The sequence below is a fragment of the Rhinolophus ferrumequinum genome, chromosome 15, assembly GCF_004115265.2.
Source record: "Rhinolophus ferrumequinum isolate MPI-CBG mRhiFer1 chromosome 15, mRhiFer1_v1.p, whole genome shotgun sequence".
NCBI classification, from domain to species: Eukaryota; Metazoa; Chordata; class Mammalia; order Chiroptera; family Rhinolophidae; genus Rhinolophus; species Rhinolophus ferrumequinum.
In genome coordinates this window covers 32,696,495-32,709,139 of record NC_046298.1, presented here as the reverse complement: position 1 = coordinate 32,709,139, position 12,645 = coordinate 32,696,495, and the positions used below count along the sequence as shown (strand labels likewise).

Sequence of the window (12,645 nt, the reverse complement as noted above, 5' to 3'; positions counted from 1 at the left end):
TTAAAATACAACATAACTTATGACAGCATTTAAAAATATGAAGTACTAAGAAATAAATTTAACAAAATATGTACAAGAGCCCCACACTGAAAACCGTAAGACCCTGCTGACAGAGAGTGAAGACCTACATAAGTGGAAAGGTGTACCATGGTCATGTATCAGAAGACTCAATTGTGTTACGACGGCAACTGTCTCCAAATTAATCCACAGATTCAACTCAATCCTAATCAATGGGGTATGAGTTATTCTAAAACTAGAGAAGTACACCAAATTATTAGAATGCGCACAATCTATTAAACGGTTTGACTCCATGTTTATTATCTGCTTTGATTTTTAGACTGCACCTCTGAGCCATCAGATTACATTAATGATTCCCGACATTTCATGTGTGTAAACTGTATGTTTTCCTTGGATAGTACTCAGCCCTGACATGTACAAGGAATCACAACGAGGTCACCAAAAGTCTGCAGGTGTGTGTGGTAGTGTAGACCAGTAGGGAAGAGAAATCACATGCATACAAAATGAAACGGAAACGTCAAAAATTCAAAATTCAATAAGGAAAGAATTGAACAAGTCCGTCATGCCTGAGACCAAACCATTACTTCACAATTCAAACCACCTTATCTTGAGTTTGTCACATTTTCTAAAGCCTATGAAGTGCTATACTTTTGACTGAGAAGGCCAATGACCCCAAACTGGAAACACTCTGAACACGGCTTACCCTAGCCAAGACGGCAGTGCTCCAACGCCGGAACAGACATGCTCAGAGGGAGACCTCTCTCCACCCAGAAGCCATGAGGGCTCAAAGACCCAGAAGAGTCTTCCACAAATATCCATTAACATTTAAAACAAAAGATCCTCTGGGACATAAACAGAGAATCAGCATATTAGAGGGAATTTAAATAATTTCTTGATCAAATATTTCAATTCTCTGCAGATTAATAATCAGTTTAAAGGAAAAGAAGAAAAAAACTTCCCCTTCCAAATGTTTTACATGACATATCTCTCTGAAAGACAAACTTTAAAAGAAATTACATGGGGGGCTGGCCCAGTGGCTCAGGCGGTTAGAGCTCCATGCTCCTAAGTCAGAGGCTGCCGGTGCGATTCCCACATGGGCCAGTGGACTCTCAACCAGAAGGTTGCCAGTTCAATTCCTCGAGTCCCACAACGGATGGTGGGTTCCGCCCCCTGCAACTAAGATTGAACACGGCACCTTGAGCTGAGCTGCCGCTGAGCTCCCGGATGGCTCAGTTGGTTGGAGCGCGGGCTCTCAACCACAAGGTTGCCAGTTCGATTCCTCAAGTCCCGCAAGGGATAGTGGGCAGCACGCCCTGCAACTAAGATTGAACACGGCACCTTGAGCTGAGCTGCCGCTGAGCTCCTGGATGGCTCAGTTGGTTGGAGCACGTTCTCTCAACCACAAGGTTGCCGGTTCGACTCTCGCAAAAAAAAAAAAAAAAGAAGAAGAAATTACATGTATTTTCAGAGTATAATAAATAAGCCTCTGACGTATTACAATTGGTTTAAAATTACAGAAACACGTTAAAGCTTTAAAAATGTTTAAGCTTTTAAAAAAGAAAATCTGTTACGTCGATCGCATCTCAATAAAAATAAACCACTTGTGCATACAAAAATAAAAATAATAAAATAGAAACCTACTGCTTTTCACAATAAGAAACATAAGCATTTTTCTAGTTAGTATGTGCAGGTGAACGAACATAAGCCCAAAACTTCTGGGTTCTGAGTTGCTGTCTATCAGACAGTCTGATTCTACAGGACCTCGCTGGACAAGCAGGTATTCTACCCCGTGATCTACGCACTGCATGCAGGCAGGCACGCTGGCCTTCCAGAAGCTATCACCGAGGACAGCACCCCAAATGGGGCCAACACCAGGCTCAGCAGTATCCTACTTTACTGCACCCTCTTCAAATGGCTTTATGTCTATACTCAAAAAAAAAAAAAAAAAAAAAGTGCAGAAAAGGGGTTTTTACACTTCCCCAACTCAGCACAGACGCTTCTGTAGTCCTCTACTTCCAATACCAACGCTAACCAGCTTCGGAGTTAAAACTTCAAGTCACTACGCCTGGAATTCCAATCAAGCAAAATCTGAATTTATGGTAGGTACACTTGTAAGGAAGAAAAAAGTACCTAGCTACAAGTCCATTTTTCTTTTCCCGAAGTAGAATACCATTGTTGGGTGAGACCCCATCCGAGAAACCTCACGTTTTTACCACAACGATTAAGCTTCAGCATCGAAGAAAAAGGTTTTCCTTTCTTTACTTCTTTTCTTTTTTTCTTGAATTTATTTAAAGAATCTCATTCAGGTGTAGAATCTGAAAATCTGGATCCAAAATGCCAATTGAGGTTGGCTGCAGTCCACTGCCTTCTGAGCTCCAGGGATTAACGAGAAGAACTCCCAGAGCTGACAGCACAGCCTACCCTGGGCCGGTTTTCATTACTGGCCACGTGAGTGGATTTTGGCGCTGAGAGGATTTCTCGGTGGGCCCCACAGCTGGGAGGTGGCACCAGCCCCAGCAGGTGGGGCTGCCCTGGGCCACGTGCAGCCTCTCCAAATGGAAGGGAATGTTGTTTATTTCAGTGAATAGCTTCTCATCCACTATCTAGAGGTCCCATTATAACTGCAAAGACCTGTACAGTGTCTGCATTTGTCCTGTGACGTTACACTCAGAGTTCCCAACAAATCATTCACAACAAACACAAGTGAGCCAAAGGAATCTTAAGTAATTTTTAAAAGCATATGATTTGGCTATAAAATAATCTAGGACTTACATACTTGAACTTTCATATTAAATATCTGTGGCCCAAAATAAATAATTCGAGGAATTACCTTATTACTCAGAATGTTAACCATTTTTCAATTGTTTTGAGACTACCCACATTTAAGACAGACAATAATCACTTACATGTGTTTACAAAACTTAGTAACTTTCTAATTTAAATATACATTTTTTTCATTGATATACTGAGATTAAATTCTTATCCTTTACTTTCTTGTTAACAGTTTTTAATTGTTGGCAATTTTTATTACTCATTTTCAGAGCTTACATGGAAAGAAATGTCAGATTTAGAATCTTCCTTAAAAATCATTCACGTACATCCTATTAAAACTATGCCTATGAGAAAATGGAGGAATGATTTTTTTTCCTTCTAATAATCTTACATAAACTTTTATAGGTAATAGTTTCACTAAGAATATTAATAAAACCTCGTTCCAATATACGATAAGCATATTATTATATAATAGGTTGATTTTATCTCACCAATATGATTCTTTAAAATCAGAGAACATAACTGATTTGGGTTAACTAGATTATATATCTGAATCAGTATTAGAATACTTTTATTTTACCTCTTGGTAATACACACAGAGAAAACCATGGCAGATCTCTAAATGATAAAATCCCCTGGCAGAGGGAGGCATGGTGGAATTTCTAACCAGGAAAGTTGCTAATGGTTCTTTCCACTAGCTCTGCAATCACTGGAACACTGAAGAAAGCCAGAAAGATGGTGGCCCCCCTGCAGCCTGGAAATGCCCAAGAGGGCAGCTCTGTCATCATACAACTCAAAGGAACGTGGTACACCAATCAGGAGGGACAACCTCAACAGAAGTGGTGCCAACCTCTCTCCCACCCACCTGTGTGAGTGAGCGTGGGCAGCTTTGTCATTTGAACTGTGGAAGAATCCTGGCCTAAGTCACCTTCTTCTCTGGTCCTCTTTTTAAAGCTGAGGAAACTGGAAACGGGCTCAACACGACTACATGACTTGGTCCAGGTCACTCTAGCAGTTTCAAACTAGGGTAACTTGTGACAGGCAGAAGGAGCGTCAAAACAAGTCACCTCAGGTCCAAACCACAGCTACAATAGCTCTCCAGTCCCTGGACACTCTCCCTCTCCACCTGACCGTGATGGAACTATCACAAATAATCAAAGGTAGAATCTGAATGGATAGATTTTGTCAACATTTACCCTGACTCATCTCATGAAGATTACCTCTTCCAAACTCAGGTGAAAGAGTGACACACCACCAAACAGGACCACCCTTATAATATGCAAGCTTCTTACTTAAGGGCAGGAAGCATGTCATTCATTCTTTTCTTACCCTTAGAGCAACAGTTCTCAGTGGAGGTGCCCAGGACGCGTTTTGAAATACAATGGGACATATCTGGCTATCAAAATTAAGAGATACCATTGAGATTTAGTGGGTTTAGGCCAAGGAGGTTAAGACCTCCTTCAATGCATGAGAGTCTTAACTAACAAAAAATCTTTCCGCACAAAGTGTAAATGTCTCAGACATTCACGAGTGAAAAACATGCTTCTAACTCTGAGCCCACAATCTTATTCCATTCTGTATTTACACACGAAATATTTTTGGATAGTTTTAAAACTTGAATTTTCTAGGAATTCAACTCTTGTTCAAGTCTAGAAACAAATCATACTTTGCTTTATCTAAAACTTCATTAAGAATTGCTCGTCATTTTATAAATATTCCATTACTTACTAGTGTGAGTCACCAGGACTTGACACGGGAGGTTTGGGCATCTGGCCCATTTTATTACATACTACTATCCTGCCATTTCTCCTTCCATTATACTTAAGGCATTATATTCATATTTTCACTACAAATTATATTTTCTAAACATCGCATTTTAGAATAAGAGGGCATTACAAAAAAAAATCTTTTTAAGAAAAGGCACTGGGTCTGAAAGGTTTAAGACTCGCTGCTTGCACAGAGGACATGCTCAACATACGTTTGCTGGGAGAAAACACACGGGGAACCTGTTAGGACCTGTCAGGACAGCACACACCAGGGCAACAGACCCCGTCTCACAGCAACACCAGGAACTGCCCCACCTGCCCTCTGGGGACAGAGATTCCCAGAATCCCCGACCCACAGCTGGCGATGAGGCGTAAGGGCCACGCCGTGTTTCAAACATACCAGGACACCTTGGAGAGGTAAATAAGGTCCTACTAATTATGCCCACCCCGCAGGCGTCACCCACAGCTGTCCCAGACAAACCGGGACAAGTGGCCACCTTGAAATTGAGGCATGTTTGCGAGCATCACAAAATCAACCAGAAACCCCTCCTCAATCCCACATTCCCCTGAAAAGCACACAAAGCCCCTAATGCTGCTCCTGTCGCCAGGGCACCCAGGCAGGGCGGAACCCAGCCCAGCCCGGCAGCAAGGCCTGCCCGCTGCTGTCCTTCCGGCTCGCCGTGGCTCCCTCTCCTCTCACGCACCACGATGCCCACCGCCCTTGCTCCTCACAGACACACACGGCAGGAGGTGCAGTCGGTCCAGAGAACCAGAACAGGAGAGCCCTCAGGAAATACGCTTCAAGTTCTAGTGAAGTACAGAGAGAAATTTTGCCACTGCCACAAATATGGCTTCTTTGTTGCCAGTTGTGGGAAAGGACAGAAATGTCAACAGGACTGATGGAAACTGCTGGCCAGTGCCTGAGCTTTAGCTCGTCTCAGGAGCCCACGTAGGTGACCAGATGCCGTGGACTAACAAATATATAAACAGGTCAAAGACTTTGAGACAGTATTCCAATCTAACTAAATTCTTCATAAAGTTTCAATTCAAACGGTACATACACTCCTTACTACACACCCCACTAAGATCAGGCTCTAAGTACTTTTTTTTAAAACATAAGCACAATAAAAACTACAGACATGAATGGAAAGTTTGATATACTCAAGTGAAATTTATAAATACTACCTATGGAGAAAAATATCTAACGACTCACCAGATAGAACAGGAAAAAAAAGAAAAGAAACAAATGCACATCTTCAAAGATTTGGTGGGTTCATTCCAAAGAAATGACGCACCAGACTGGTTTACGTCGGAAGGAAAAGGTGAGGCTGGCCGAGTGCAAGCCGGTCCAGCAGGGTGTCCGTGTTTATCTGGGGTCTGACTGACACAGGGGCCGTGAAGCTGCTGATGCATGCCCTCACGTGCATAACAGCTCCGGGAACTGCACTGGGAGCCTGGTGAGGAGGTGACCTGGGCCCCGGGGTCCGTTCTTACCATCGCACTTTGTTGCAAGTCTGCGTGGCGCCGAGAGGGGAGCCAGCCACCATGGGGACTTGGATGGGACTGTGCTGCTTGTTCGTAACCAGGTCCAGCTTTTCTTCCAATGATTTACAAGTGGCCTCGAGAGCTTGCAGCTTGGCTTCAATGCTATCCAATCGTAAGCATATTGTCTGGTTAATGGAATACAGGAATGACTGGAAGTGAAAAAAAGAAAAACTTTAGAAGGGGTATCTTTAACTTGAAGGAGACAGTTTCAAGGAACACCAAACAGCTATTTCCTCATTTCAGTTGTATCTACTCCAACAGAACAATCCATCCCTGCACTTTAGCTCTTTAGTCAGACGCCAGAAACATTTGAGTGAACAAGTTCAATCTCTTGTATTTAAAATGTGATGATACCTTAATCGTGGTTTTATTTCTACGTGCCGTTGTGATCTTTACTAACACTGAAGTCCATGGAACAAAAATGTATGTTGTTTTTAGGACGTTCTTCTATTAATGAGTAAATTTACACCTACAACTTGTTTCTAACTATGAAAACAGATTACACGTACCATCAAAACAGCCTGGATCCCCCGGGCCTGCACATTCATATTACCCCCAATGCCGGGATATTGAAATGGGGTTCACTGGGTTCCCTGCAGTTGTGAAGAGCACGCCTGCCACCTAGTGGTCAATATGAAGAGCAGCCTCACTCTTGTATCATTGCAGAGTCAGGTCCCAATGACTAACTCCAGCTAATCACAGTAAGCAGGGACATGCATGACTCCAAACCCAGGAAATGGGTCAATCCACGCAGCAGATAGGAAAGCCTCCTCACTTCCCACAATTGCCATTCCTGCCATGAGGCGACAAGAATACAGACGGAAGCATGTCTTCAGGTAAGACTTCCACTGTGCAGCAAACACTAAATAGGTAGCACCAGCTGGTAGAAGGATTCAGGGTGCTGGTGAGGAGCAGTTCGTAAAGCATCCACTAGCTCGATTTAGTAGGAAGGTTGGCTCAAGAGCCAACAGCTAAAAATAATGAAGAATTTGCCTTCCGTCTTTCCTTCTGCTTGCCTGCCCACAATAAAGGCTGGCCTCTCTTTGACTGACAGGATGTGCCGTCCAACTGCTGCTGACCTCAGCTAAGGCCTACTCTTCTCCTCTGAAGCAAAACAGCAACATTAGAGCAATATCACACATCCCATCATGCGGCTGGCATCAAGGCCCACAAGAAGAAAACGGATACCCGTATTCAGAGCATTTTCAAAAGACTGAGCTGATCTTTTGAAGAAGTTAAATGCATTTGTCTGCCTGCCTGGGAAATAGGACAGTAAGGGGCAGCAATATGGTAAATAAAACCCACACGTTGTCCAAACAACTCACTTTGTCTCATGCAATCACTCCCCCTGTAAGACTCATCGCAAGTGCTAATACGTAAAGCAAAGGGCTTAACGCCACATCCTCCGCTGACTGTTCTCAGGAGAACAGGAGAAAAGCAGTGTGAGAGGGCAGTGCACACATTCTCACTGGGATCTACAAAGAGGCAAAGTCCATGGTTCACCTAATGTAAGTCATCTTGAGAACCACTCATTGGTGGCTGAATTGAGATAAAATCACTGATAACTCCACTATTCTTTATAATTTGAAAACACCAAACACTGGGCTCCCAAATTCTTAAAAATTCTTAAAAAGGTTTTTACTCCTTATTATTTTAATTCTGAATTAGAACTGATTCTGCATGGGGGTTGGGGGAAAAATCACTGTTATGTGCTATTAAACAATGTGTCAAACAAAGTAATAACACAGAAGAAAGACAGAATAGTATTTGTGAGTAAGTCCTTTATATACAAGTGATATTAACCATAAACATTCAAATCTATTCATTAAAGAGTTCTTGGCAATTTGGCGGGCAAATTTTTTCAAAAGTATTCCATTTGGCAGTATTCAAACCACAGACCAAAGTCTAACTGATTGACAGCAGGACTAGAGCTGAGGCTGAGGCTAGGCCGCTTTCATTTTTTACTTTGTACACTCCCGTATTGTTCATGTTTACAACGAATGTATCTCTGGTGGTAAAATTCTAACTGCATTTTATTTTAAAATATAATAATCTGGCATTACTAATATCGTCACCTTCTATCCATTAGTCTGAATACACTTTTAAAACACCTACATGTTTAAGCTTCCACTGCTTCCACTTATTAACAAAATTGTTAAGTTTGGGGGAACATGAATGTTTCTAAACAGATACCCCATGTAAACAGAGGGATTATATGAAAAGTTACTCCGGTTTCCATTTGCATTGCTTTCCTCTCAACATGTGCTGATATTTACCTCCACGACTGTGTAAACACTAAACCAAGTAACCAAATCCAAAGATCCAAATTCACTGACTGACTGACTCAGTGGTTTCCAAAACTGCATCCAGTAAACTTTAAAATGTAGGTGACTTAAGTGGTAGGTACAGAAGTACTTTATCACTAATGGAAAATATTTGCCACACAAATTGCTTTCTTTCCTTCTGTCCACAACAGGTCTACAGTCCCATAGGAAGACGCCTCATTTGGCAGCAATCTCAGTCTGAACAATGTTTATTCTTCATACACTTTAAGGGGGGAAAATGGCTTTATGCACAATGTAGGGGGTTGAACGATGACTCCCCAAAACCATGCCTCTACATCCTAATCCCCAGAACCTATGAATGTGGTCTTATTTGGGAAAGAGTCTTTGTAGATATAATTTATCAAGGATCTCAAGATGAGATCTTCCTGCATCAGTGTGGTCCCTAAATTTAACAATGTCTTTAGAAGAGAAGAAAAAGGGAAACAGACACAGACACATAGGAAGGAGGCCATGTGAAGATGGAGGCAGAGGCTGGAGGGATGTGACCACAAGTCAAGGGATGCCTAGAGCCCCCAGGAGCTGGGAGGGACAGGAAGGATCCTCCCCTGGAGGCTTTGGAGGGAGCACAGCCCTGCTGACACCTCGATTTCAGACCTCTGGCCTCCAAAGCTGTGAGAGGATAAATTCCTGTTGTTTTAGGCTCCCCAGTTTTTACAATTTGTGTGGCAGTCCTAGGAAACGAAGATATAAGTAATAAAATGTATTGGTATTTTTACCTTTATGGAGGGGTCCTGGCAATTGATCTCTAGTCGCTGGCGTTTCAAAGCTGGTTCATCCTCGTCTGTCACTACATGATTCTCCAGTACAACTGAAAACCAAAGGCAGAAACAAAAGACTTAAACTTGAATAATGAAAAGTTTTACAGAACTATTTTAGTATTAAGAGAGTGAACAGCTCTGACATCTTAAGATTCAATGAGAAATGGCACAACCTGTTTCATATTTTACCTTGTTATAGTTTTAACTTAAAACTCTCAGATAGAATATAGGCCCTCTCCTTAACCTCAGTAAAACCGAGACACTGGATAATCTCCCCTATGTGCCACGGGGTTGATTCTAACACCACAACTACCGGCTTCTCATTCAATGCTCTAATAAGCTGCCCTGTATGAATTTCAACATCAAAAAACCCAATCAATAATAATTATTTCTTCCCAACTTTGATTTCTTGTCTGATGACTACCTCATTGCAAATTCAAAACCACTCTCTGGTTATTATATTTTCTTAGGTGTTGGTCATCAAAACAGTGCCAAACTTAACATGCTAAGTTATATAGAAAGTTTTTACGCAGTGCTGCTGAAATCAATGTCTCAGCAATTTCCAGTTGATCTTCATGGTTCCCTCACAGATAAGTAACTCAGCCTACATTCAAGCCTGTCACAACAGGGTCCCCAAATCCTTCCTTTCATCTAAAATTAACTACAAAAGCAATACTAAAGACAACCACAAAAATCAAAGATCAAAACTGTCCACAACCTCATTATCTTTGCAAATTGAGTTTCTCTGTCCCTGATCCTTTGTCCTAGACCTAGCCAATCAATAAACACCTACATATGAGCAATTACAGAATTTTGTATTCAACGTTTTTATCGAACACGATACCATGAGTACTTTTCCACTTTGTTACAGTATTTTTTTCCTTCTCAGCTCCTTGCCTGAAATTACCAGTGTTAACTGCCGGGTGTACTTCTCCTCACCTCTTCCTACACGCTCACACATGGACACAAACATCTTACATATACACAGGAGGGCCAAGGCCATCTTATCAACAGATGTGTCTGCATCTTATCTTCACTTAGCAATGTAATGTGAACAGCTCTGCCGGTTCATGGTTTCCACTCACTTTTTAACAGTAATATCAGTTTGTGACTCTGTTCTACAGAAATGAGTACCAGTGTATGAGACTATATATAAATATATACACAGAACACATATAGTATCATATTGTGTATATACACATGCACACACAGAAGTGCGCTTACCATAGCACTTTGGGAGCGTGTCCACCCATGGAGAAAAAACTATGGTGCATGCACACTTTGGCTTATCATCTGTTCTCCTTTCAAATGCACCCCAGGCTACAGCTGAGCCGGAAAAACTCGCTGTGGACAGACGATGCCTGCCTTGCTTAGACAGTGCTGTCTGACCGTGTCTTAGCTTTTCCCCTCCAGCCCTCCCTGTATCCCCAACCGTGCAACCACCTCCACTCAGGGAAATCTATCCACCTTCCATCCAGGCCCACGTGGATGCCGGAACTAATGCCTGCTCACGCTGTGACATCAGCAGTGGCACAGCGCATACCCCCAAAGCAGACCGACCCCCTGCCCCTCATACACAAGGCTGTCCACAGATGTGGGTAAAGCTCATTTTGCTGGCATTCGATTCCTCATCTGCTAAGGGAGGATTGGGGCAAGCACAGGGGAAGCCAAGTACACAAGTCTCTGCAGTCCTGGCCCCACTTCAAAGAACCTCCACTTCGACAGGCTAGTATATACAAGGTGTGACAATTAAGTCTGCGAACTCATCCTGGAAACAGTGCTACATACCTCATTGCTGAATATCACTATGGTCACCTTCGAAGTACTCCCCTTGGGAAGCTATGCACCGACGCCAGTGCCTAGTCCACCCTTCAAAGCAATTTGGGAACTCTTTTTCTGGAATGGCCATCAGAGCTGTCGTCGTATTACCCTTGATGTCCTGATTGTCATCAAAATGTCTTCCTTTCAATATTTCCTTTATCTTCAGATAAAGAAAGAAGTCATTGGGGGCCAGATCAGTTGAATAGGGAGGGTGTTCCAATACAGTTATTTGCTTACTGGCTAAAAACTCACTCACAGACAGTGCCGTGGGAGCTGGTGCATTGTCGTGATGTAAGAGCCATGAATTGTTGGCGAAAAGTTCAGGTCGTCTAAGTTTTTCACGCAGCCTTTTCAGCACTTCCAAATAGTAAACTTGGTTAACTGTTTGTCCAGTTGGTACAAATTCATAATGAATAAGCCCTCTAATATCAAAAAAAGGTTAGCAACAGCGGTGCAACAAGTTCACGAACTTAATTGTCAGACCTTGTATGTTAAGGTTCCAAATAAGATCTCAATTTTAAAAAGAGTGGCAATGCCGTTAAACCTGTATGTACTACTAGATGATTCATCTTAAAACTCTCAAGTTTAAAGCCACTGCATAGTCCTAGGGCTCTAACATGAACCTTTTACAGGTCCAAAGAAAGAGCAGTAAACTGGTCTCCCAGAGGTGATTACCTGAAGCTCCCCTGCAGAAACCAGCCAAGGGCCAACAGTAACAAGAGGCATCCAGCCGCCCTAAGGGATTGCATCCCTGTGCAGCAGGGAACGCCTCATGCCCTTCCACAGAGATCCATCTCCACAAGTATTTGCGGGGAGTGAAACAGATTCTCAGGACCTTAGTCACAACCTAGTTGCTCCCCCCAAAAAACTGGTAGTTATACCAGGACTGGAGGACAAGAAAGAGACCCTGGCAATTGTTATTGGAATCCTTTTAATTTGCTGAATAGAAAACAAGTCCAGAGAGATTAGGTGACTTGTCCAGGGCCACACAGCTGGCTCCTGTAACTACAGAAAAGAAGACTCCATGCTCCTTGGCAGTGTGAAGCACCTCAAGGCCAGAAGCAAAGGGCGCTGAAGCAGAGAAGGAGATGTGTGAAAGGAGGCAGACTACAGAGGCACCCGCACCAGGAATCAGCAATAACTTCCCGTGGACTGTGGGGCTGCGAGTTTCTTTTCTTCTTTGTCTTTTGCTGCATTGCTTTTTATAGTTTTGCATGCATTACTTTTAGAATTAGACTAAAGAACTCAATGTTCATTTTAAAGCCACCACAATCAGCGGGAATGATAGGCCCTAGGAAAGTCACAATATGTGCAGACAGGTAAAGTATGTGCAGCCATGATGAGTACATGCAAAACCAGAAACTAACCATTTTTGTTTTAAATGAAAATTTTAAAAAACTGGAAGGACATAAATGCCAACAATTTAAAAGCAGATCTATCGCTAAGACTATGGGAAATTTTTATTGTTTATACTTGCTTGACTATACTTTTCAATTTCACAAAGGCCCGATTTTAGAGATGAGGAAAAAATAATCTCACTCTTAAACCCACTCTGGATGCAAACGTGTGTAACGCACCACGGTATTCGCCGGGTGTGTGCAAGTTTGTTTGGGTCAGAGA

The 12,645-nt window shown here is 42.5% G+C and overlaps 1 protein-coding gene across 10 annotated transcripts in view; it reads right to left on the bottom strand.

Annotated features, from left to right (window-relative positions):
• Positions 1–12,645, bottom strand: part of BANP (BTG3 associated nuclear protein) — a 133,905-nt gene that overhangs the window by 92,802 nt on the left and 28,458 nt on the right. For all 10 annotated transcript variants that reach the window (XR_004425181.1, XR_004425182.1, XM_033128960.1 and 7 more), the window contains 2 exons: positions 9,163–9,254; positions 6,051–6,250 (listed from right to left, as the gene is read on the bottom strand). Coding sequence is in view for 8 of the 10 variants with exons in the window: in XM_033128960.1 (XP_032984851.1) it covers positions 6,051–6,250; positions 9,163–9,254 (292 nt within the window). In the remaining 2 variants the exon portion in view is untranslated. The remainder of the gene's footprint in view (positions 1–6,050; positions 6,251–9,162; positions 9,255–12,645) is intronic.